Source organism: Silene latifolia, chromosome 7, assembly GCF_048544455.1.
Source record: "Silene latifolia isolate original U9 population chromosome 7, ASM4854445v1, whole genome shotgun sequence".
NCBI classification, from domain to species: Eukaryota; Viridiplantae; Streptophyta; class Magnoliopsida; order Caryophyllales; family Caryophyllaceae; genus Silene; species Silene latifolia.
Genome location: NC_133532.1, coordinates 9,308,080 through 9,331,384, shown reverse-complemented (window position 1 = coordinate 9,331,384; position 23,305 = coordinate 9,308,080). Strand labels below are relative to the sequence as shown.

The 23,305-nt window shown below is 36.8% G+C and overlaps 4 protein-coding genes across 4 annotated transcripts; 2 read left to right on the top strand and 2 right to left on the bottom strand.

Moving 5' to 3' along the window:
• Positions 1 to 363: 363 nt before the first annotated feature.
• LOC141590868 (peroxidase 57-like) lies at positions 364 to 3,420 on the top strand. Its single transcript, XM_074411392.1, has 4 exons — positions 364 to 588; positions 686 to 865; positions 1,000 to 1,165; positions 2,955 to 3,420. Exons 1-4 carry the CDS (start codon positions 364 to 366, stop codon positions 3,359 to 3,361), a joined length of 978 nt encoding a protein of 325 aa, XP_074267493.1. The 3' UTR covers positions 3,362 to 3,420.
• Positions 3,421 to 7,380: 3,960 nt separating this feature from the next.
• LOC141589680 (uncharacterized) lies at positions 7,381 to 8,613 on the bottom strand. The gene has a single exon (XM_074410311.1). It carries the CDS (start codon positions 8,611 to 8,613, stop codon positions 7,381 to 7,383), a length of 1,233 nt encoding a protein of 410 aa, XP_074266412.1.
• A 4,441-nt stretch (positions 8,614 to 13,054) lies between these two features.
• Positions 13,055 to 17,219, top strand: LOC141591644 (peroxidase 57-like). Its single transcript, XM_074412046.1, has 4 exons — positions 13,055 to 13,535; positions 13,624 to 13,803; positions 14,222 to 14,381; positions 14,475 to 17,219. Exons 1-4 carry the CDS (start codon positions 13,224 to 13,226, stop codon positions 14,879 to 14,881), a joined length of 1,059 nt encoding a protein of 352 aa, XP_074268147.1. The 5' UTR covers positions 13,055 to 13,223; the 3' UTR covers positions 14,882 to 17,219.
• Positions 17,220 to 17,346: 127 nt separating this feature from the next.
• LOC141591645 (small ribosomal subunit protein uS11z) lies at positions 17,347 to 20,281 on the bottom strand. Its single transcript, XM_074412047.1, has 6 exons — positions 20,163 to 20,281; positions 18,705 to 18,824; positions 18,557 to 18,602; positions 18,384 to 18,469; positions 18,127 to 18,256; positions 17,347 to 17,616 (listed from the first exon to the last, which is right to left on the bottom strand). The coding sequence occupies exons 1-6, from the start codon at positions 20,163 to 20,165 to the stop codon at positions 17,549 to 17,551; spliced, it is 453 nt and encodes a 150-aa protein (XP_074268148.1). The 5' UTR covers positions 20,166 to 20,281; the 3' UTR covers positions 17,347 to 17,548.
• Between the last annotated feature and the right edge of the window lie 3,024 nt (positions 20,282 to 23,305).

Sequence of the window (23,305 nt, the reverse complement as noted above, 5' to 3'; positions counted from 1 at the left end):
CCTGACTTATCAATAACTCATTATTTGTTAATGCTCCTGCATCAATTATTACTCGATTTTTTCATATTGATCTTGATCAAATGTTATGAGTCTTTGTAGACTAATTATTAAGTCAATTGGATGAAGATTAAAAGGCCATTTGGGTTGTTGAGAAGACGTTATAAGATGCCAAATCAATTCAATTCTCTAACTAAACGTGCAAACAAGTTAGAATTATTACGAAATGGTCTTCAAGCATACCATTATTACTAGCAATAATCTCCTATAAATACTTTGGAATGTTTGTTCTTCATCCACAACAATTATCATTAAATCATAAAACTTATAAATTAATTAATTTATCAATTAATTAAGGAGCTTAAAATGGTTAGAGCAAGTTCATCAACTTCAATTTTAGCCCTAGGGTTCCTACTAATGACCCTTGTTGCCAATTGCTATGGTGAACTACGACTAAATTACTACACAAGTAAGTGTGGTAAGGTTAATGTCGAGGAAGCTGTTTTCTATATCGTCAAGGAACATTATATCGAGGAGAAAGATACCGTTGCTGATCTTGTTCGCCTTCAATTCCATGACTGCTTTGTTAGGGTAAGTAATATGCATGGCTCGTTTAACCTATAATAACGTTTATTTAATTAGTCAATCTCGTACTAATTATATATTCTCTCGTAATAATTATAATTAGGGATGTGATGCATCGATTCTACTACAAGGCCGAACAGCAGAGTTGGCATCAGCCAAAGACGCGACTATAGCTGGATTGGACGTCGTAGAGGAAATTAAAGTCACACTCGATAAATATTGTCCCGGAGTTGTTTCATGTGCTGATATCATTGTCCTAGCTGCAAGATCTGCTGTTTACTTGGTATGTAATTGAAATCTTCAATAAAACGTAATCCTTCTGTCCCAATTATTTGTTTATGTTTTATTTTATTTAAAGCTAATAAACTTGCCTATAAATATTTAGTTACATGCATGTCTAATGTCTAATACTTGTAGGGTGGAGCAAAATGGTACGATGTCGAAACAGGAAGAAAAGACGGTCGAATCTCGAGTGCAAGTGAAGCTCAAAATGCACTTCCTGGACCAAATATTCCAGTCGGAAGTGCCATCAAACTCTTTGCTCAATATGGTCTTAATACTGAGGACTTTGTTGTCCTTCTAGGTAAAATTACTAAACTCGCACTTTAGTTTTGGCCTTAATAATGTGCCTTATTTATTGTGTAAGATCGTCCAAATGTTTTAACCAATAGAATGACAAACTCACATTATAAGACTCTAATTCTCATTGAAGACGGGCATATCCGTCACAAGCTGAAGACGAGTCAAGTAATACCCAAGTGAATAAATAAGACAAAAGCAGAATGCTACTCTCTAGGCATTCTGCTTTTATCTTATCTATCTACTTGGATATTACTAGAGCTGGCCATCAGCAAGGGCTGACACGGCCCGGACCCGGCCCGCCTTGAACCGTTATTTTATGCAACTTGGCCTGACCCGACCCGACCCGGCCTTAGCCCGGCGTTAACCCTGGCCTGGCCCGGGTCCTGAAATTCCACCCTGGCCCGCCATTTTAGCAAAAATAAAAAATAAAATGGGTCAGGCCGGCCCGCCCTTAGCCCGCCTCGGGTCCTGGTCCGGGTCAAGCATATCCCAGCCCGGCCCGGGCCCGGCCAAGCCCGCTCCTCTCCTGGCCTGTCCCGGGTCTGATCAGGAGAGCCTGACCCGCTCCCTGGCCAGCCCGGCTCAACCCTAGCCCGGCCCGAGTATAGGTCTAGATATTACTAGATTCGTATTCAGCTTGCGACGGATATGCCCGTCTTCAATGAGACTTGCTGTTATAAGACGTTCTTTTTCATAATTTGTCTCAAGTTCTCAACTTGAAATTTTAATATATGAAGTCTACTAATAATTGAAGTTGTCCGGCATTCTTATCCTACCATATATACATCATATAGCCTACTAGCTAATACATGCATTTTCAACTTGTAATTAATTGTTATTGTCTTAAATTAAAATATACGGAGTATATATATATTAATCAAAGGTAATAAATAATGTTTGGGACGAATGAAATATTTAAAAAGGTATACTTCGTATTATTTAAACTGTCTCATCCAGGCCCGTCTTTGAGCCCGTGCGGCTGCACAGGGCCCCAAAAATTTAAGCCCAAAAACCCCAACTTACTAAACATATATCAATCTAGCGCAAAAAAATATTTGAAAAGCATAGTGTCTCAGTGGCTAGACATTTGCTTTCCATTCCTATCTCCCCATGTTCGACTCTCCAATTGCTCATATATTTTCCATTTTTTTTTTTTCTTGCATTTAATGGTCAGGCCTTATAATTGTATTTTTTCCATCTTATTCTTATTTCTAACAAATGAGACCCTTATAACTTAAGTATTAGAGCAAAATATGTTTACCTCCAAAAAGCTCAACCCAATTTAAAATAATTTCTATTAAGTAATGACCTAAAAATAGTGGGAGACGACTTTCAGTTTGGCTCATAAAATTAAGTAACTAATATAATTTTATATTCAGTTCGTCTCTCTTGTGACGGCTCTAAATGTGACCACTTTAAGATGAAAAGTAATCACTCATAAAATGTTAACTATTAAATTATGGTCATATTTTCTCATTAAAATAGTTATATTTGGGTCCGTCACAATTTGTGACGAAAAAGTGCCCCGCGGAAATGAGAATTTGCATTTTATATTTTTACGTGGGATTTAATTTATTACTCCTATTTTATTTGGTATCCTAGATCGACTTTGTAATAATAAAATATACGAAGTAGATTTACATAAAACTTAGAAAATTTCCACTTTTTACAAATATAGGGCCTCGTTTTTTATCTTCGCACAGGGGCCCCCAAATCTCCAAGACAGCCCTGGTCTCATCCGAGTTTTGATACAAGGTTGATTAACTACTTGCCTTGACATACCAACACAGGTTGTCACACAGTCGGAACAGCACATTGTCCCAGCTTCGAGGACCGTTTATACTACTACAACGGCGCAAATGGAAGATCCGACCCAACCATAAACCCGACCTTTCTTTCTCTACTAAAGAAGACATGCCCTCGCGGTTCCAACAATCAAGCATTCTTGGATCAAACTAAGGGAAGCGAATTCGTCATGGACAATGGTTTCTTTAAACGAATTTTGGAGGGCAAAGGTACTTTGAAAATTGATCAAGCCATGGCATATGATCCTCAAACCACCAAAATCGTCCAAAGTTTGGCATACAACCCTACATTATTCGGAGCTAAAATTGGTCCGGCGATGCGTAAAATGGCTAAGATCGGAGTTATTCTTAACGGAGAGGTTCGGTTGGGAACTTGCACAAAAGTTCGCTAATGCATGACAAATTATTACAACAACAGTTAGTCTTGTGTAAGGCGGTTTTACACTAATATATCTGTTTTATGATAAATTTATGTAAAACCGTCTCACACGAGTATTTGTGACAATAATTGTCCTTAATTGTTACATACCATTTGATTTATATGTTGATTGTTATATTATAAGTAACTCTTTAAGAGTTTCTTGATTCTTGTTTCTTGTTTTATATATAAATGTACGTCCTTAATTGTTACCTACCATTTGATTTATATGTTGATTGTTACTTAACTCGTTGAGAGTTTCTTGATTCTTGTTTAAGTACTACGGAGTATTATTTATATATTATATTATAATCCCTCTGTCCCGGTCATTTGTTGTCCTTTTCCATTTTTGGGTCTCTCAGTCATTTGTTGTCATTTCTATTTTAAGAATGAATTTGATGAGTAATTTGATCATTCACATTCAATTATTCCACATGTCATTTAGTAATTGGCCTCTTTCTCCTTTCCTTGGTCTTTGTGCCAAAATCAAAGGACAACAAATGACCGGAACGAAGGGAGTATTTATATAAAGAAAAGAATATGTATTAGATATGCGGTCGAATATAATTACGCATTACAAATTTAATGGATTCGAGATTATTTGTTCTTCTTTGTTACCTTCTTTAGGAACGCATTTTAAAACACAGTTTTACCAAAGTTGGCTGGTGTGAGTGGTAAGGGCTCTCATCTCTTAAACAAGTGGTTAGGGGTTCGATTCCTGACTCTTGCGAATGAAAAAGCCAAACTTGGGAGGGGTCAACCCATTAAATTGCCTTCGATGAAGAAGGAGATTGCCCTTTCATTGTCGGTAGGGGAGGATACTTTCAGTCAACACAAAAAAAAACACAGTTTTATTGGAGTCAAGAATATTAGTTTCTTCCTTGTTACCTTCCTTAGGAAAACACGCATAATTACGTCCGCAAATTAATTAATTGTCAACCGTAAAAAAAATTCAAATAATTACGCGTAGGAGTTACAATCGAAGTTTGTTCAATTCTACAAACAAATGATCTTATATAAAACGATTTTTTCTAATAGGGAGCGACCGCCATTACTAGCTCCCTTTAGTAATGTCATAGTATAACGACATGCTCAATCGTGAATAATGGCATAGAATATTCCATAAGTCCATTGACTATATCTTACTTTCTCGTTTCCACCTTGAGCACGCATAGTTCACAAATTCTTATTTCAGACCGTCATATCCGTCTGAAATGGTCAGACGGATACCATTTCCTCTCACAAAAAACCCATTTAGGGTGTAAGTGGGAAAGCACATGGGGGTGTCCCACCATCCATGTGCTTCTCACTTATGAGAGGTCTTATTGCGATCTGAAATAAGGCGGTCTTAAGCAAGACGGACTCCGCATAGTTTTATGTTCGCAAATGTCATCGACTATAACTGTCCATCAAAATTTGTCAAACAGATCAGACGGATTGAATATTGTTCGTATTGAGGCCTTCGTTACGGGCTTATAAAAATAGGTGTAAGAGAACAACCCACAAGTAAGCGAAGTTTCATCTTAACCCTAATTAGTGATAGGAAAAGTAGTCCACCTAGTTATAAAGTAGTACGGAATATGTATTTTGGGCTCTACTTTTATATGGAGTAGTGTTAGGCCGGGCAGAATTAATCCGACCTGACGCTCAAACTCAAGACCCGAGTTTGACTCGAAACCTGAATTGATACAACCCACTATGTAACCCGACCCGAATGTTTATTGTTGCAAACGAATTATTATCCACGAATAACTTGATAATAGTTGACCCGAAATAACCCGATCCAACCTCGAACACGGCCCGAAACCAGCAAACCCAAAATTAAACTGGCGCGTCCTGAACCCGACCCGATTAACTCGTTTGTGAGGCCTAAGTAAGTGTGCAATGCTCTCAACTTGAAAATTTTATAGTTTACCAATTCAAGTTGTTCACCAAGGTCCAAGGCCCAACCAAACGGGTGTTCAACCGTGTGGGCGGATAGAGTCCCTGAATCTTGGGGGCCCAATATCTTTGTTATGAAATATATACTCATCGGCCTACATTTTAGTGGATTGACAATCAGTCAGTCATACATTACTAATTTCCATTTTAGACGAATTATTCTGTTTGAAAGTTTCAGACGATTTTATGTGATCATTTTTATGCTAAATTGTGATCATTTAATAATAAAATGTTGTAACTAGTGTGTGTTGTTCAGGTGACTTTTTGTCCACAATAGTTGTCACATTTGGCTGTAAATAGGTTACATATGGCTCTTCTAAAGCCTTCGGACAAAAATGAGTGTATGAAGGGAGACGTTCTGTACATACATATAACATATACTTCCTCCATTATATATTTCTATTCAATTCTATACATTTTCTATATACACGTATATCAATGCTCGTTTTCTTTTGTTCGTATCTTTAGCTACATATTAATAAAAAGTATAAAAAATTGATATTCACAATGTACTGGGTAAAACAATTTAAACAAGATCTCACATGATTGTATTTTATGCTATATATTAGCAGTTTATCGAAGATTCTCTTCACTTATGAATAGTGCCAAAAAGCAAATGTATAGAATTGAATGAAATGGAGAAAGTATAAAGTAAAAGCTTTAGTTAGTCTGTAACATTGCTTACATCCTTGGCGGCACGTTTTCCATTCAACTAGCAAGTTTATTCCTCTTTATCATAAGTTTTATCAATCAATCAATCAACTCATCACACGACACTCACATCATAATAACTTTGTTTAATCTATCAAGTTGGGGCAATCTCCTTCGAGGTACTGAAGGCAATTTAATAGGTTGACTTTTCTGAAGTCAGGAAACAAATCTCTGACCACTTATTTAAGAAATGAGAACCCTTACCACTCACACTAGCCAACTTTTTTTTTTTCATTCGTAAGAGTCCGTAATTATATGCTATGTGATAAGTACATTTTCATAAGACATTACTTGACATCATCAAATTATATACAACTAAGACTTTTTTTTTTTTTGACAACATACAATTAAGACTTATAGGTCTAACAAGGTTCAAAAAATATAAGCAAGACTTTGAAATTCTCATCCTCCAATCAGGGGCGAGCGTCCCTTCTCATTTGATGTTGAATTCCTAACTAATGAATGTATCCTTAATCAGTCCGTTTTTCTTAAGACCATTACTTTTGGTTTGAAATAAGACGGGTAACATGTCATCATTTTACAATAAAATGTTGTTATTTTCTGATAACACGTTACCATTATTGTTCACATCATTTTCAGGGTAAAAAATGACACCTCTAGTCATAACATTTTGTGAATTAATTGGTTACATTTTCTTAAAAAATGACAACATTTTATCCGTCTGACAAATAAGACCAAAAGTATCCGTCTGAAACAAGAATTTGTGATCCTTAATAATGCCTCTCTAATTTTATTATGTTCTTCAAATACGACTACATGTATGGGAATAAATCTACGGTCTATGCAATTACGCGGCTTAACAGCTATATAATGTCCACAATCTGCATAAAACGTCTAGCTAATCAAATATTCGTTGCATTCTCTAATCATTGATTAATTACTTATAATTTAGAGTAATCAAGTGGATGTTAATCAACTAAAATACATTAATAAGGTTAATTTAACCAAATGTGTTTGGTGTGGTGGTTGCTCACCTCATCCCTTAACCATGAGGTCAGGGGTTCGATCCCCTGCCCATGGGAATGGAGCAAACTCTTTGGCCAGCTGTTTACCTCTTCGTGAGAGCACCCGCAGTGATGGGATTATACACTGTATACACTGTTGTCGACGGTGGACACCTTGGTTTACACCCAAAAAAAAAAGGGTTAATTAGGATAGTACCATACTTTTTGTAATTATCGTCTAGCTGAATAGCTGCATACTAATTGATTTTACGATGAAATCTTGGTGTTGCTATGGTTAGCCTGTTTCACTTGTTTTAAGTGTTACTACGAGATTTTTTTTTTTTTTTTTTTTTTTGGCAGCGGTGAAAAAGAGGCCTTACAAACCCAATTCAGCTCTAGCTAAGTTATGGGCAACCATATTAAGATGGCGAGGTAAGAAAGTGAAACAAAGACAATGAAAAAACGTAAAAAAGTGCTCGATGTCCTGCAACAATCCCTTAGTCAAGTGGTGAGGCAATTCCACCCCCGCAAGTTGAAGAAGAAGTTGAAGACAGTCAGAGGAGATGTCCAAATACAGGATGTTATGACCCAAAGCCCATGTGATAAGATCTCGAATTCCCATAGCTTCGGCTTGGATAGCAGACTCGGCGACAAAACTACGAGCAAAAGTGCAGTACCGAACTCCCTCAGGCGAATATACCACCCACCCCAAAGAAGCTCGAGAAAAATCAACCCAACTAGCATCAACTTTTGCACGAAAACACTTACAAGCACCTTTTTCCCCCACCATGAAAAAAGGAAAGTGATTTCTAATATCACTTCTAATGGTGTCCAAAGGATTAAAGGAAGACTGCCCCAGACGCGAAGCCTTAGAAGTAGCGAACTCCTCGGCCTCTAAAGCAGCTTTAGCCACACAAGCTTGAAGGTTATAAAAATAGTCCACCGAGAACGTCTTACCTGAAAAAATTACCTCATTTCGAACACGCCAAATACTCCATACCATAGAGAGGAAGAGAATTATAGAGGATGACGAGTTCTCCTTTGAATCGAAAAACAAGATCCAATTAATAATCCAATCCCGTAGACAGATACAGTCAGTGAAGTTCGTGGAAATACCAAGAGAGGAGCAAGCCCATAAACGCTTCACCAAAACACAATCACGGAAAAGGTGATCAAGAGTCTCAATGGAGTCGGGAACGCAACACAAAGGGCACATCTGATCCATGACAATATTTCTTCGAGCAAATTCTGCTCCCACCGAAAGAGAGTCAGTAATAATTTTCCAAAGAAGGATTTTCCATACCTGAGGACCGGGAAGATGCCATAGCTTTCGTTTACAGAAAGCCTTTACAGGATAGTTGATTCGGTTCAAATCTTTTGGAGTACTATACCTACTAAGGTGTGTTGATAGACAAATAGCATACCCACTCTTCACCGAATAAATCCTAGAAGGCGTGTGCTTCCAAAAGACATAGTCATTAGAAGTAGAGACACAAATAGGCATAGCACAAATTTTCCTAGCCCACTCACCGTCAAACAGGACATTAATAAGATCAGTATTCCAATGCAAAGAGGGTAAAATAAGGTCCTTAATCATCATATCAGCCATCGTGGGGGGCGGAGGGAACCCAAAACTGGTAATATTAGCAGGAGGAGATCCATTAACCCAATTAGCATTCCAAACATTTAATTCCGACTTAATTCCGAATTTTCATCCAAGACCTCGCATAACCAACTCCATGCCATAAGAAATACTTTTACATCCCAAGACAAATGAGAGCTCTTTTTCAATGCATTCGGGAAGACCATGTTATCATTACGAATAAGCTTTTTATAAAACACTCGACTAAGCAAAGAATCCTTCGAATGGAGGACTTTCCATGCCAATTTTCCAAGAAGTGCCTGGTTCATACATTTAATGTTCCGAATACCCAGACCCCCTTCCGACTTGGGTAAACTAATGAAATTCTTACTACACCAATGGATAGTAGCCTTAGATTTCGTTCCAGCCCACCAAAAATGCGACAACAAGGAATTAATCTTATTAGCCACACTTACCGGTACTTTAAATACCGATAGAACATAATTTGATAAGGTAGACAAAACAGAAGAAATCAAAGTCAGACGGCCAGCTGGTGAAAGAAAAATTCCATTCCAAGAGGAAAGACGTCGTTTAACCTTCTCAATAAGATCATTAAAAATAACCCGTTTAGACGACCCAAAGTCCGTCTCAATTCCCAGATACTTACCAATACCCTTATTATCCATAATACGAAGGGTATTCAAACCATTTTTGACCGAACGCATAGTAGTACTCGGGCTAAAAATTATGCCCGATTTATTTTCATTCAATATCTGACCTGAAGCACGACAATAAGAGTCAAGAATTCCCTTTAGCCTCGAAAAAGCATTATCTTTATCAAGCAGAAAAAAGACCGAATCATCTGCAAAAAATAGATGCGAAATAGGCGGGGCAGCCCTAGACAAAACAATTCCATGAAGCATACCATTAGATTGGGCCGCCTGGATGTTATGAGAAAGAACCTCCGTACAGAGAATAAAGAGATACGGAGAAAGTGGGTCGCCCTGGCGCAACCTGCAACTAGGCTGAAACTGCTTCAAAGGAGCCCCATTAAAAAGAACCTCATATGAAACCGTAGTAACGCAACTCATAATAAGATTAATCAGATTAGGCGGAAAGCCGAAACAATGAAGAGTTTGTTGAAGGAAATCCCATCTAATACGATCGTAAGCTTTACTCATATCAGCTTTGAAGGCAAATCTCCCACACCTACCAGAAGTATGCTTATTGATGTTCTGAATTGCCTCGTGCGCAAGCAAGATATTGTCACCAATATGACGACCAGCTACGAAAGCATTTTGCTGATCACCCACCAAATAACTCATCACCTTAGCAAGCCTATTAGTAATACATCTAGTAACCACTTTCATAACCACATTGCAGAGACTAATTGGACGAAAATCTTCCACTTTCTCCGGACTATCACACTTCGGAACTAGTGTGATAAAAGTCCTATTAAGCTCTTTTAATACCATGCCATTATTGAGAATACTCAATACAGCGGAAGTGACATCCCCTTTAACAGTATGCCAGCATCTCTGGAAAAAAATGGCCGGAAAGCCATCAGGTCCCGGGGATTTCAAGGCACCTAGTTGAAAAACTGCACGCCTAACCTCTTTGAGAGAGAAAGGCTTTGAAAGGAAATCCGCATCGTCATCTGTAACTTTGACGTTTACCTTTTGAAAAGAGAAAACAGGTCCATCCGCAGTACTTACGGCAATAGGATTAGCCGAAAAAGAAGGATCATTGGTGTCAACCGTAGCAATAGGATCAGTAGAAATCGTAGGATTATACAGATTACAGAAATAGGAATAGAAGAGAGACCCAATGCTGTCCGGATCAAAAATCCACTCCCCTGAGTTATCCTTAATGCTCAGAATAAAATTACGGCCCGCACGCCCCTTCACCCAGTTAAAAAAGAATTTCGTACATGTATCGCCATTAATTGTCCATTTCAGTTTAGCACGCTGTTTCCAATATAAGGTCGCAGCCTTGGCAAACTCAGTAACTTCATTATTAACTTGAACATAAGTTTCCTCATTTCCAGAATTAATTGTACAGTCCATAGCTTTCTCAAGACGCTCATCAAAAATATCCCATTTCATACTCCAGGCCTTCCGTCTGTCCAGGGACCATCGTTTCAAAATATTTCTAATAAAAGATAGTTTCCTAACCAGGCGGAACGGTGAAGATCCCACAAAATTAGTCATCCAGCTCTTCTGAATAATAGATAAGCACTCTTCGTTATTCAAACTCCATGATTCGATCTTATACGGCTTCTTTGACACGTTTCTTACAAGATTAAAGTCGAGCTCGATAGGTGCATGATCAGAAATTTGTATAGGGAAATGCTTAACCCCCGTATTTGGAAAAACCAGAAACCAGTCCTTAGACCCATAAGCCTTATCAATTCTTTCATAAACCCTATTAAACCCCTTCCTATTATTACACCACGTGAAACGTGGCCCTTTGAACGGAATATCAACAAGCTCATGAACCACTCTCCATTTGTGAAAACCCAAGGCACCACTTATACAACCTTTGTTCTTACTCAATTTATCGCAACTGAACTCGACTTGATTAAAGTCTCCCACAATAATGAACGGATGCTCAAGTGAGTTAAGCCATAAACTTAAATGTTCCAGCACGCCCATACGGAGGGAGATATCAGGTTCACCATAAAACAAGACAAGATACCAAGGCAAAACAGCATTCATTTTATTCTTAAGGATGATGAAATTATTACAAGTAGTTACACAATCCATCATCACACCTCTTTCCAACCACACCATAAGCCACCAGCACTGCCTACGGCATTAACACCCACAGACTCAACAAAACCCGCACCTCTGAAATGAGAATTAACTAGATCGACAGTACATTTTGTTTCACATAAAAACAGAAATTCATAACTTTTATTACTAATAAGCGCCCTAAGCTTCGGAATTATAGGGGAGAGCGCGTTATTAAGCCCCCTACAATTCCATAAGAGACCATTCATGGTGCATGAGAAGGTTGATTAAGGCCAACCTCCGCAACACCTACCTCACGAGCAAGAGCAGAATCTTCACTTGAACTCATACCATCTTCATCACCAATTTTGATATGGAAAGCACACAATGCAGGAGAATCCCTCACATCAGAGACACACACCTTTTTTGCCAGCTGAGAGAGATAGGACTTAGCATGCCCTACAGAAACCAAAACCATCCCAGGAACTTCAGAACCATCCACCTCTGATCTGCATTTAAATGCAAACAGATGATCTTATTATACGAACACATTAACACAGAGGTGACCTTACATTAGCATATTGTAAATCGTATCCAATTTACATGGTACTCCGTATTTGTTTAAAACCGTCCGACTAACTTCAACACACAATTGTTGCCAAGTTACATAGGTCAATTATAATTTAATTAAGCCACCATAGCAGGCTATGGACGACGTTGACCATGTCTAATTGTCTATGGAGGTCCAGATCAAGAGAATGTCGTCACAAAGAATATGTGTTCCATCATGCTCTTCTATAATTATATATTCTCTCAAAATTGACGCGATTTCGTAAAATAATAATACAAATCAATAGGTGTCTTAGTTTTTGGAGGGAAACTTAATTATCGCAGATTGTAATGTCTTAACAAATCTCAAATCATATTATTATTCTTGTAAGAGAAGGGCTATCACGTATTTGTGTATCTAAAATAGATATTTCTTCCTTTTCATGTCGGTCGAGTCGCGACTCCTAGTTCGACTACTAGTCTTTTATGTGCTCCTAATTACTCCTAATGCTGTTTTCCTATGAGATGAAATGATCGTCGTTCCTCTGCTTTAAGAAAATCATAAATTCAGCTATACATGCGACTACAAAATACAATTAAGATGCATAATGTTCAAATGATATTTTTTCTTTTTCAATTTAACTAATTATCACTCGACTTGGCTTATACTGACACGGAGTAAAAAAAAACTAACTAGTACCACAATGTAGCTTCAATTTGATCATGTATTACACAAACCGTATAATAAACCCGCAAACCGGACAACCCCATATCCCAAACCCGGAGACCGGACCGGTTAGGTGGGAACCCGGACCAGACTGGACCGGAACCCTTTAGGTCCGGTTTTTTCCGGGTTTGGACTTGACCGGTTCTATTTTTAAAGGTAATTTGAGGTGATTTTTTTTTTGCTTGGACCGGACCAGACCGGAGGCTCTGGTCACAATATTTATAGGACCTGGAGATCGGACCGAATTGTATTCGGTCTAGATCGGACCGGACTGGCCAGTCCGAGTCGATCCGGTCTCACATAGCAAGTGACGGAATACATTTCAGTTTAGACATTACCGACCCCCTTAACCTTAAAATACCTTTTTGTCCCAAAAATCACCGATGGGCGATGGCCTACTTGTGTTATAGACGGCAGCACGTCTACAAAATGGAATCAAAGTCGTGCTTACAAGTTTGTACAACATGCCTTCATATTTCCCTTTCTATGTTCTTTCTATGTACTACTTCTTACTTTGTATATAAATGCAACACTTTATTACAACATATCATATATCTCTGCTCCATTCATAACAAAAACCCAAAAAAAAAAATATAATTTATATAAAAGAAAACAAAAAAAATTAAATTATGAAGTCCAATTTTATTTCTAGCTTACTAATTATCGAGCTTATATTGGTATCGGCTCATGTCATTTCAAGCCAACCTATAAGCCCTTCACCGTCTCCAACTCCAGCTCCAGCTCCGGCTCCAGGTCCTGGACCGTCATCTGCGCCTTATGTATCGTCCTCTGGACTACAAGTTGGTTACTACAAAGGGAAATGCAACAGTGTGGTTGATGTTGAGGCGATCGTCTTGGCTAAAACCCAACAAGCTTTTATCAAGGATCCTACCCTTCTTCCGGCTCTTCTTCGTCTACAATTTCATGATTGTTTCGTCTACGTAAGTCTCTTGCCTTTCTTTTTATATGGATTATTATTATTAAAATTTGATTAATATCATTTACGTACTGTTGTTTTATGTCATGCAGGGTTGTGATGCATCTCTTTTGATATCCGGACCAACAACAGAACAAGCAGCCGATCCTAATGGTAGCGTAAGAGGATATGATGTTATAGAGGCGATAAAGACTGCTGTAGAAGCCGAATGCCCTGGTGTCGTCTCATGCGCTGACATTACTGCCCTTGCTACCGGATTTATCCTTCAGCTGGTAAATTTGTTATACATCTTTGTTTTCTCCTACTTGTATATTCATTTTCCCAGTTATCATTAGGAATTGAAACCGATTTACATACATCACCTGCAAAAAAGATCGTAAAACTACTAGTTATTTTACTCAAATACCAGAATAGAAGAACTATTGCAGATGTCAACTAGTTTAGTTGGTAAAGTCATAAGAGGCAGGTTTTGCTTTTGCTCATGACCTGGTTCAAAACCCGTCAGCATCAAAATCACCCTTGTGACAAGAACTATCTCGCATCCCTATCTTATCTTATAGGGTAACAACTAACAACATAGGATTTTAAAGCGCTGTTTATATAAAACCATCGTATACAAGTACAGACTAATATGGTACTGCATCAATGCATCCGACTCTCGTAGAAATTTATATGAATTGTTTCATGTAGGGTGGAGGACCAACTTATGCTGTGGAAACCGGGCGAAAGGACGGACTTGTCTCGAACAAAGACGATGTTGACCTTCCGTCTCCTACAATGACAATCGCCGAGAGTTCTGCCTTTTTTGCAGCCAGAAACTTCACTTTAGAAGAAATGGTTGTTCTTCTAGGTAAGAACCGAAACAACCATAGATTAATAATCGCGTCCCCTTTGTTATTACAGGTACTGAACCTCCGATTATTAAATCTTTATTTTTAAACAGGTTGTCACAGTGTCGGAGTAACACACTGTAAGCAGGTTGAGGACAGGGTATACAAGTCCGGCGCTCTGTATGACCCGCTGATGGACTCGGCCCTACGTACCGTGCTAACTAGTCGATGTCCTGAGGGAACGAATTCAGTGAACACGGTTTTTCTAAACCAAGACCCGAAAAATAACAACACAGTTGACAATAGTTTCTACAATCAGCTCAATAAGAACAGAGGAATTCTTGCCCTTGATCAATTACTCGCACGAGACCCTTTAACTACTGACATTGTCGACAAATTTGCGCTTGATAATGCCGCGTTCAATGCTGCATTAGCCAAGGCTATGATTAAGCTTCAGGCTTTTAAAGTTCTTATTGGTGATGCCGGTAATATCAGGAAGGTTTGCAGCAAGCTGAACTAAGATTGATAGTTCATATATATTTCGCCATTTTTGTGTTTAAAATTTGATTTATGAAAATGTATACTTCATTCTTTCGTGTTTCCATTGAAACGGTTCCCTCAGACGCCATAGACGAGAATATTTGAGGGACGTTGAGGTACTGGGGTAATATTATTATTGATGTAATTCTTTCGTTGTCGATTATATGATTCTGAGATGAATTATTGGATATTATACAGATTTGTCGATTTATTTGTCGTAATCTTTGATTTTTTTGCAGTTCATTAGATTCAATGCCTGTTATTTTCACAAATTATTCAAGGAGTTGGTCGAACATTATAAAAATATAAGTTGACGAACTCTAGCAGTAAACAAACTGTGTTTAATTATTAATGGAACTATCAGCTTAGCTGTTAATTATTATGTTTAATTATTCTAAGCTATCAATATCGCGACTCTTCATATGATAAAATAAAACAAATGGTAAATTGATAACTTATACCTACTATAATGCGTTTTTTCAAATATTATACCTAAGATAATTTTATTTCAAAACTTATACATAAAATCCTTATTTTATTCATAATCAATACCAAATTGCACGAATTGACCATTTTACCCTTATTAATTACCAAATTCCTATCTCATTTCCTATGACCACCATATTAACTCATTAACACCCACATTCACCACCTTCACCATAACTCACCTCTTCCCCCGCCAACACCACTGGTGTCGACTGCCACTGCAGGTGCGCTCTCGCCGGCGTCGCTGCCCCACATATCCTCCGTCCGGCTACGGCTCTTAATGTCACCTCATCCCGTCAAACCCCTAAATCCTAACCACCGCCCCTAATAAAAAAAGCCCTCCACCACTGAAATTCCCTTACCCATCTTAAAGGTCATACTTCCTATAAACTACAATTATTTGGTTGTCTTTCGATCACTTGCCTTGTGTGTGTAGTACCACTGTTATTGTACTTCGTCAACAATCATCACTGTCTTCTTTTTATTTTACAATCAATTCAAATTAATCCCTTTTCACCCTTCTTATATTCATCATCATTTTCCCATTTGTATGGTTGTTATATTGTTTATGTCAATGACGGTGAGATGTTGTGAGTTTGGGTTTGGGTTTGGGTTTGGTGGGTTGTGGATGCTTTGGTTGTGGGTGTTCAATGAGATGGATTTGTCAGGGATTGTTTGTTGGAGTGAGGACTTGCGGTGGCAGTTTGAAACTATGGTGGTGCCGGAGAGGGGATAATTGAGTTGTGGTGGTGGTGGTTTATTAGGTGGTTGAAGGTTTAAAGGATATTGTTGTGGGGAAAGGGTGTGATAGGTTAATTAGTTAAGGGCAAAACAGTCAATTCAAATCTTTTTTAGAGATTTGGTATCAAGTTTTAGAAAAATTAGGGTTTTAAGTATAAGTTTTGAAATAAAGTTATCTTAGGTATAAAGTTTGAAAACGTGTGTTATTCTGGGTATAAGTTGTCAATTTATCCTAAAACAAATGTAAATCATTGACCTGAACGGAGGGAGTAGTAATTAGTAACTAGTTCTACTTAGTAGGTTCATATCCGTTTTCCCATTAAAACGGATTTTACTACTAGCACCTAATGATAGTAGGAGAAAAAGGATTGTACATCAGATGTAATACCTCACACTTAATGCGTTTTCAAGTTTTTGTGTACGGAGTATTTTTTTTTTTTGAGTTCTATAGACTTTATATATTAGGTTTTAGTTTTATGACGTCAAAAATTAAATTTTTCTGAGCTTAGATATAATTTTTTTGAGTTATAATGGAACATTTTGAAATTAATGTTAAATAAATGAACTCAAAAACTTTATAATAAAACTCAAAAATTTTAAATTAAAACTCAAAAACTTTTATATTATGCTCAAAAACTATATTATCTGAGTACATCAGATGTATAATCCACTTAATGTGATGGTAGCAGCAAACTTTTACTAGCCTCTAGGTAGTCGGCTCTACAAAAGTGATAACTATTTGATCCATTTCTTATTTCAAAACGACATACTCGCCTCAAAAAAAAGAAATTGCAAATTAGTGCAAAAACATTGTATGGAACAATATAATTACTATGGCTATCATAAAATTGGGTACTCGCCTCAAAAAAAGAAATTGCAAATTAGTGCAAAAACATTGTATGGAACATAATTACTATGGCTATCATAAAATTGGGTAGTTATACACCATATAACGGACTTAATTTCGATTTTGTGATGGTATAATAACATAAATACCGACAGTAGAAAACACGGTTTCAAAAATACGGGTAAGGACAAAAAAAATCCAAGTGCCTTGTGACCACAAAGGCTTAGGCCTAAAACTATTTATAATCCACGTGACACGTCAAACCTTCCTGGATAAACTATTGCACTGGACTTACTGGCATCGGTTTGTGCACGGTGATCAACGAGTGCTCGAATGAAAAGGTGTTTATAGATTACTTAAACGGAGGGAAAGGAAAAAACAAAATCCTGGTCATTGCTACAAAACATATTCGAAGGACAAAAGTTGAGTACTTCAAATTCAAGTCGGACAGATAAGCTACGAGTAACTAATAAACATACTTCATAATTGTCCTGATAGAGAGGTAAAACAGCAAACAGTGAATTGGAGCATAACGTTTCTGAGCAAAAGGGAAGATCTTGTTGCGGAGACTTCCTAGAGCCTTCTTCCTCTTCGTCCACCCTTTCTTCTGGTGCTGTCGGTGGGGATTGGTGTCACATCCTCTGCAATGTGGATTAATTATGAGCGCTCGATAAGAAAATCAATCAAAAGTCATAAACAACATTAACTCCAGCTTTTACGCTAGTGTTTCAAGACACCGGGGAGGCGAGGATGGTAGGATGCATTTCAAAACTGGAAAGTATAAGAAATGCTATCTTACTTTTCTCGGTGTAGTACCATGCAGTTCATAACTAGAAACTACGAGAATCGTAACATAAGTATTTAAATGGAGAAATCCTGGTGTCGCAGAGAAATCCTCCCAATAACGAGGTGTTTCAAGGGTGTAAAGGAAAAACAAAGCGATAACTAGTTATGCATCAAGAATGACAATATCACTCTCTAGTCTCTATCCTTCATAACCTCTCTTCTCAGAATTCTGATTCGATCTCGGATTTTATCATACGAAATTAAACCTGCGATCTAAGCAAGTATACTCCTTTTCTAGGATCATGAACTTGCAATATAATGATTCATGCCAATAAGGAAAAACTTAAAAGGGATGGGAGAATTACCAATGCGTCCAATTCTCATTCCAGAACGAGCAAGAGCTCGAAGGGCAGATTGGGCACCAGGACCAGGAGTCTTTGTCTTGTTTCCACCAGTAGCACGAAGCTTGATGTGAAGAGCTGTGATGCCTAGTTCCTGGGCAACATCAAGAGCAGCATTTAGCCATTAAAGAATACAGCACTCGTTTTCTAAATGCAAAATTAAATAATACGGAGTACGTCTTATAATGTGCATTAAAAATCTAAAGCATTGGAGAGAATACCTTGCATCTTTGTGAGACATCTTGTGCTGCAAGCATAGCTGCATACGGAGATGACTCATCTCTGTCAGCTTTAACCTTCATTCCACCTGTTCGTTAACGAGGAATCAGAGTTCATTCTTGATAGAGATACTCAATAAAATTTTTAGCAATCACAGGCTAGTTTGAATTATTACCAGTAATTCTAACCAATGTCTCCCTGCCAGATAAATCAGTAACATGCTGCGTAGGGAAACACCATGGTTAGGACAGAACCATAAAAAGAACATTGCAAGCAAATAAAATCCCAGAAAAAGATGAAGATACAATCATGCAAACACTTACAATGAAGGTATCATTGAACGAGGCGAAAATGTGGGCAACACCAAACACAAACTCGCCTTCCCGCACAGCAGGACCGAGGGTCACAGTTTCCTCCTTGGGCTCTCTAGTCTTTCTCTTAGACTACAAGATACAACACATAACTTAGCTCAAATCTTTAAAATCCCATAAACCCAAAATTGACAGGATGATATCGTTTTCACTGTTTAAAATGAAGAACAGATACAGGAAACAAACATACACAACATATACGTACTTGTTGATCCACAACAACAAAAGATTAATAACAAAAACATCATGCATGACCACATTTGAGCCAGTAGTGATTAGTGATGTACTAAATCATTCATGATTCATGGTTTCAGATTTATCGTGTAAGAAGAAAGCTACTAAACCTAAACGGAAAAGAATAAAGAGCAAAAATCAGCACACTTGTGGCAATTGTGATTACAGCTGCACTAAATCGTTCATGTTCCGGAATTTTCACGTAAGATAACAGTAACTAGACCTAAACAGAAAGGTTGCTTGTTGCAATGCATTGAAATATATACTTAAAATCAGCACACTTGTGGTTAGTACACTGCACTAAATGATTCATGTATCGGAATTAGAATTATCATGTAAGACGGCAGCAACTAAACCTAACGGGAAAGGCTGCTTGCTGCAGTTGGCATATATGGCGAAAATCAGCTGAATTGTCAATCAAGCAATCAATTAAAACATGATGAGTACACAAACACACTAATTCGAACATAATCCACGGTAGATATCAGTATAACAGACGATGATTTATTAGATTATTCAGCAAAATTAAACACATTTCTACAAAAATACATGCTTTTCGGTATAACAAACTATTGATTTATTTGATTATTCAGCAAAATTAAACACCTTTCTACAAAAATTACATGCTTGTCAGTATAACAAACTATAATGATTTATTTGATTATTCAGCAAAATTAAACACCTTTCTACAAAAATTACATGCTTTTCAGTATAACAAACTATGATTTATTTGATTATTCAGCAAAATTAAACACATTTCTACAAAAATTACATGCTTTTCGATATAACAAACTATGATTTATTTGATTATTCAGCAAAATTAAACACATTTCTACAAAAATTACATGCTTTTCGGTATAACAAACTATGATTATTTGATTATTCAGCAAAATTAAACACCTTTCAACAAAAATTACATGCTTTTCTGTTCACTAATACTCAAATTATTAGTTAAATCAGCATTTCAAAACACAAAAAAAAAAAAAAAATCGCCGATTTCTGATCCAAATAATCAACTATGATTAATACTAGGAATTTTATCAGTCCCTCCGTCTCGATCATTTGTTTACTTTGATTAAAATAAACCTCGCAATGAATAAAAACCGTAATAATTGAGAGCGAGGGAGTAATTAAATTGAAGTAATGAAAAATAAAGTGAAATGATGAAATGCATACCATTTTTGCAGGTTGATTGAATAGAGCTCCGCTAGTTGTGAATATGAAGATTTCTGCGGAATTTGTGAGGTAAGGGAAGGTGGAGGCTGCAAGTGTGTGTGTGTCTTATATTGGTGCGTTGAAATTAGGGTTTTATGATCCGGATTGTGTTGTGTTCGGGTTATGGCCCTTTTGTTTTTGTGTCCAATGGGCTAAAATTGTTAAAAGCCAAGTGTTATGTACCATACTATTACTCGAGAAAAAGGATTATAAATCGGATGTCTAATATCAGATCCTTCATATATATTTGAGTTTTTGTGTAGTTTTTTTTTTTTTTTTAGTTTTCTAAAGTTTAAAAGTTACATGTTTTTGACGTTAAAACTCGAATTTTTTTGAGCTTATATGTAATGTTTTTGAGTTATATTATAATTTTTCTAGTTTTATGTTTAAAAGAATGAATTCAAAAAAATTCTAATAAAACTCATAATTTTTAAAACAAAATTCAAAAACCTTATCTTAATTCTCAAAAATTATACCATCTGGTGTAGTCCGTAGTACATTAGATGTATAGTCCACTTACTGCTAGTACTCGTCAAAAAGGAGAAAAGTTTGAAATTAAAATTAACACTTTGGGGGTGTTTGTTTCGCGCATGGTTATGGGTTTGGAATCGCGAATTATACCTGGGTGGTACGGGATTGGAGCACCATTCCTTATACCTTGTGTTTATTTCAATTGTAAGCGGTATGGGTTTGAGACCGAGTTAAAGTTGAATATGTAAAATCCAATACTTTAAATAACAATTTTAACATATAAATAATGAAAATAAATATTTAATCAACTAGTTATATAAAATATTTCATTTACAATATGTTATAATATTTATTTTTACATTTTTGTTTATTATAGTTTGATACCCATGGGGAATCAATCTCATACCCACCTCCCTCCTTGGGTATGAGAAACTCATACCTCATGAGTTTGAGTATTAGTATGAAACCTTCAAATTTGCAAAACAAACATTTGGTATGGGTTTGCTCATTCCAAACTCATACCTCATACCTTTAGTGAATGAACCAAACACCCCCTTAGTTATAAAACATACTCCCTCTATTTTTTTATATATGACTTTCTCACATTTCGAGACACTCCCTTCTCTCTTCAATATCTCTTAAAATATAAGACTAAATATTATGATATGTATACTCATATGAAAGAGTTTTTCGTAAGGAATTTAATGGTATCATTTTTATATTTTTTGAACAAATATATTTTTGTAAATATTAAAGTCAAAGGCTTACCTCGTAAATGCAAAACGTCATATATAAAAAAGTGGAGGGAGTACTAGTTTTACCCCGTGCAAAATTGCACGAGTTTGGTTATTAAATTTGTTATTACAAAAATTTAACGTAGTTACAAAAATATTGAAATCAGAATTCCACAAAATCAAATTTTAAAGTACTAACCAATACTCGTATCATATAGGAATGAAAAGTAATAAAGTTTACACATAATTTAACGACAGTACAAATATTGGCATCCTATTTCAAAATCATTATAAACAACATTAATGTTTGCTTTTTGTACAGTTGGAATATTAAATAAGTAATTCACCAAAATCCTTAAATCGAACAAAAACTTCCAGAAAACATGAAAAAAACATTAATTTGATCATAATTCTTTGGTTGGTAAGAACCAATTTTTGATTGGAATTGGACACCAATTATATGCGATGTTACCCATTGAAATTAACTTTTAGCCAAATTAATTTTGATGAGTTTGAAAAATTGGGAAAATGAGAAATAAGGATGGTAGTAGTAAGGGCATTAGCAATAGATGAACCTTCAATAGGTTTGTTCTCATGCCACATAAGATAATATATAACTCATTTACTTACAAACCTCAAATCAACAATAGATAAACCTCTTTAAGGTTCATAATATGGCTCACTATACTATTTCTTCTCTCACATTCTCTCTCCACAAACCTATATACTATATTGTAACCCCTCTCATCCATGAACCTCAACACCCATATCCAACAATAGAGGGTTTGTAGAAAAACCTCTAAAATAATTTACACATCATTCTACAAACCCTTTGACAAACCTCTATTGCTAATGCCCTAAGTTTCTTCGGTTATGCAAACAATGTGGATCCAACATTTGTTGAATTTTTTTGGGGGGAAAAGTTGTATATGATGACGTAAGTGAAGGAAATTATTTTAAATGTTCTTGGTTTAATAAAGATAAGATTTTGGTTTTATTTTATTTACCTGATACTTTATGATGAATATTGACATATTTAAATATGCAGGTTATGAAAATAAAATATTATGTTACCAAAATAAATTATCCTTTTACAAGTTTATTAATTTATTTAGTTGTGTTTTGTGCTAATGGGCTAGCCTTTTGCTAAAATTGGTCTTATTAGACCTCGTAAAACCGAATGCCCGAATTAGGGACTCGATTCCGACCCAAACCCTAAATTAACCCGACCTACTTCGACTAAACCTGAGTGTTTATTATCATAGACTAATCGTTATTTCCAAATTACTTGAAAACAACCTACCCGAAAATGCCTCGAGTCATAAATGGCCGAACCGACCCGACCTAAATTCTTGCAAACCCGAACAACAAGAATCTGAATTGACCCATCCCAAATGACCAGTTAGTCAGTTCTAGGTCTTATAGAACAACTTGTGAACTAGTTATAGACGAATGGAGTGGCAACATCAATAATGTCTTCATGGAGGATAGAAGTGGGAGTTCGAGAGGAGTGGGAACATCAATAGGTTCGATAGAGGAGCGAGTGGCACGGGAGCTGAGGGCAACATGAGTAAACTTGGGAGCAGGGACATGAGCCCTCCCCCTAGCAGGCACAGAGGCATAAGAACTACCAGGGGCCCTCTTTTTTGCCAAAATGGCTTCGAATGGTCACCCTTAGCACTTCCTGCAAAGTTTAAGACGGCAGGTGTCAGAAAATGGGGCAGGCTTCGTCGGTAGTAAACAACCAGGCATTATCAGACTCAAGGGACGGAAGGGCGTTGACTTACCAAAAGACGTAGTGTGTGAGGAGGTGGTAGAGGAGAAACTAGGTAGCAGATCAGGGAACTTCTTTTGTTTAGCAAGGACGCAGTGTAGTTTGCTGAGGGAAATAGCTTCGTT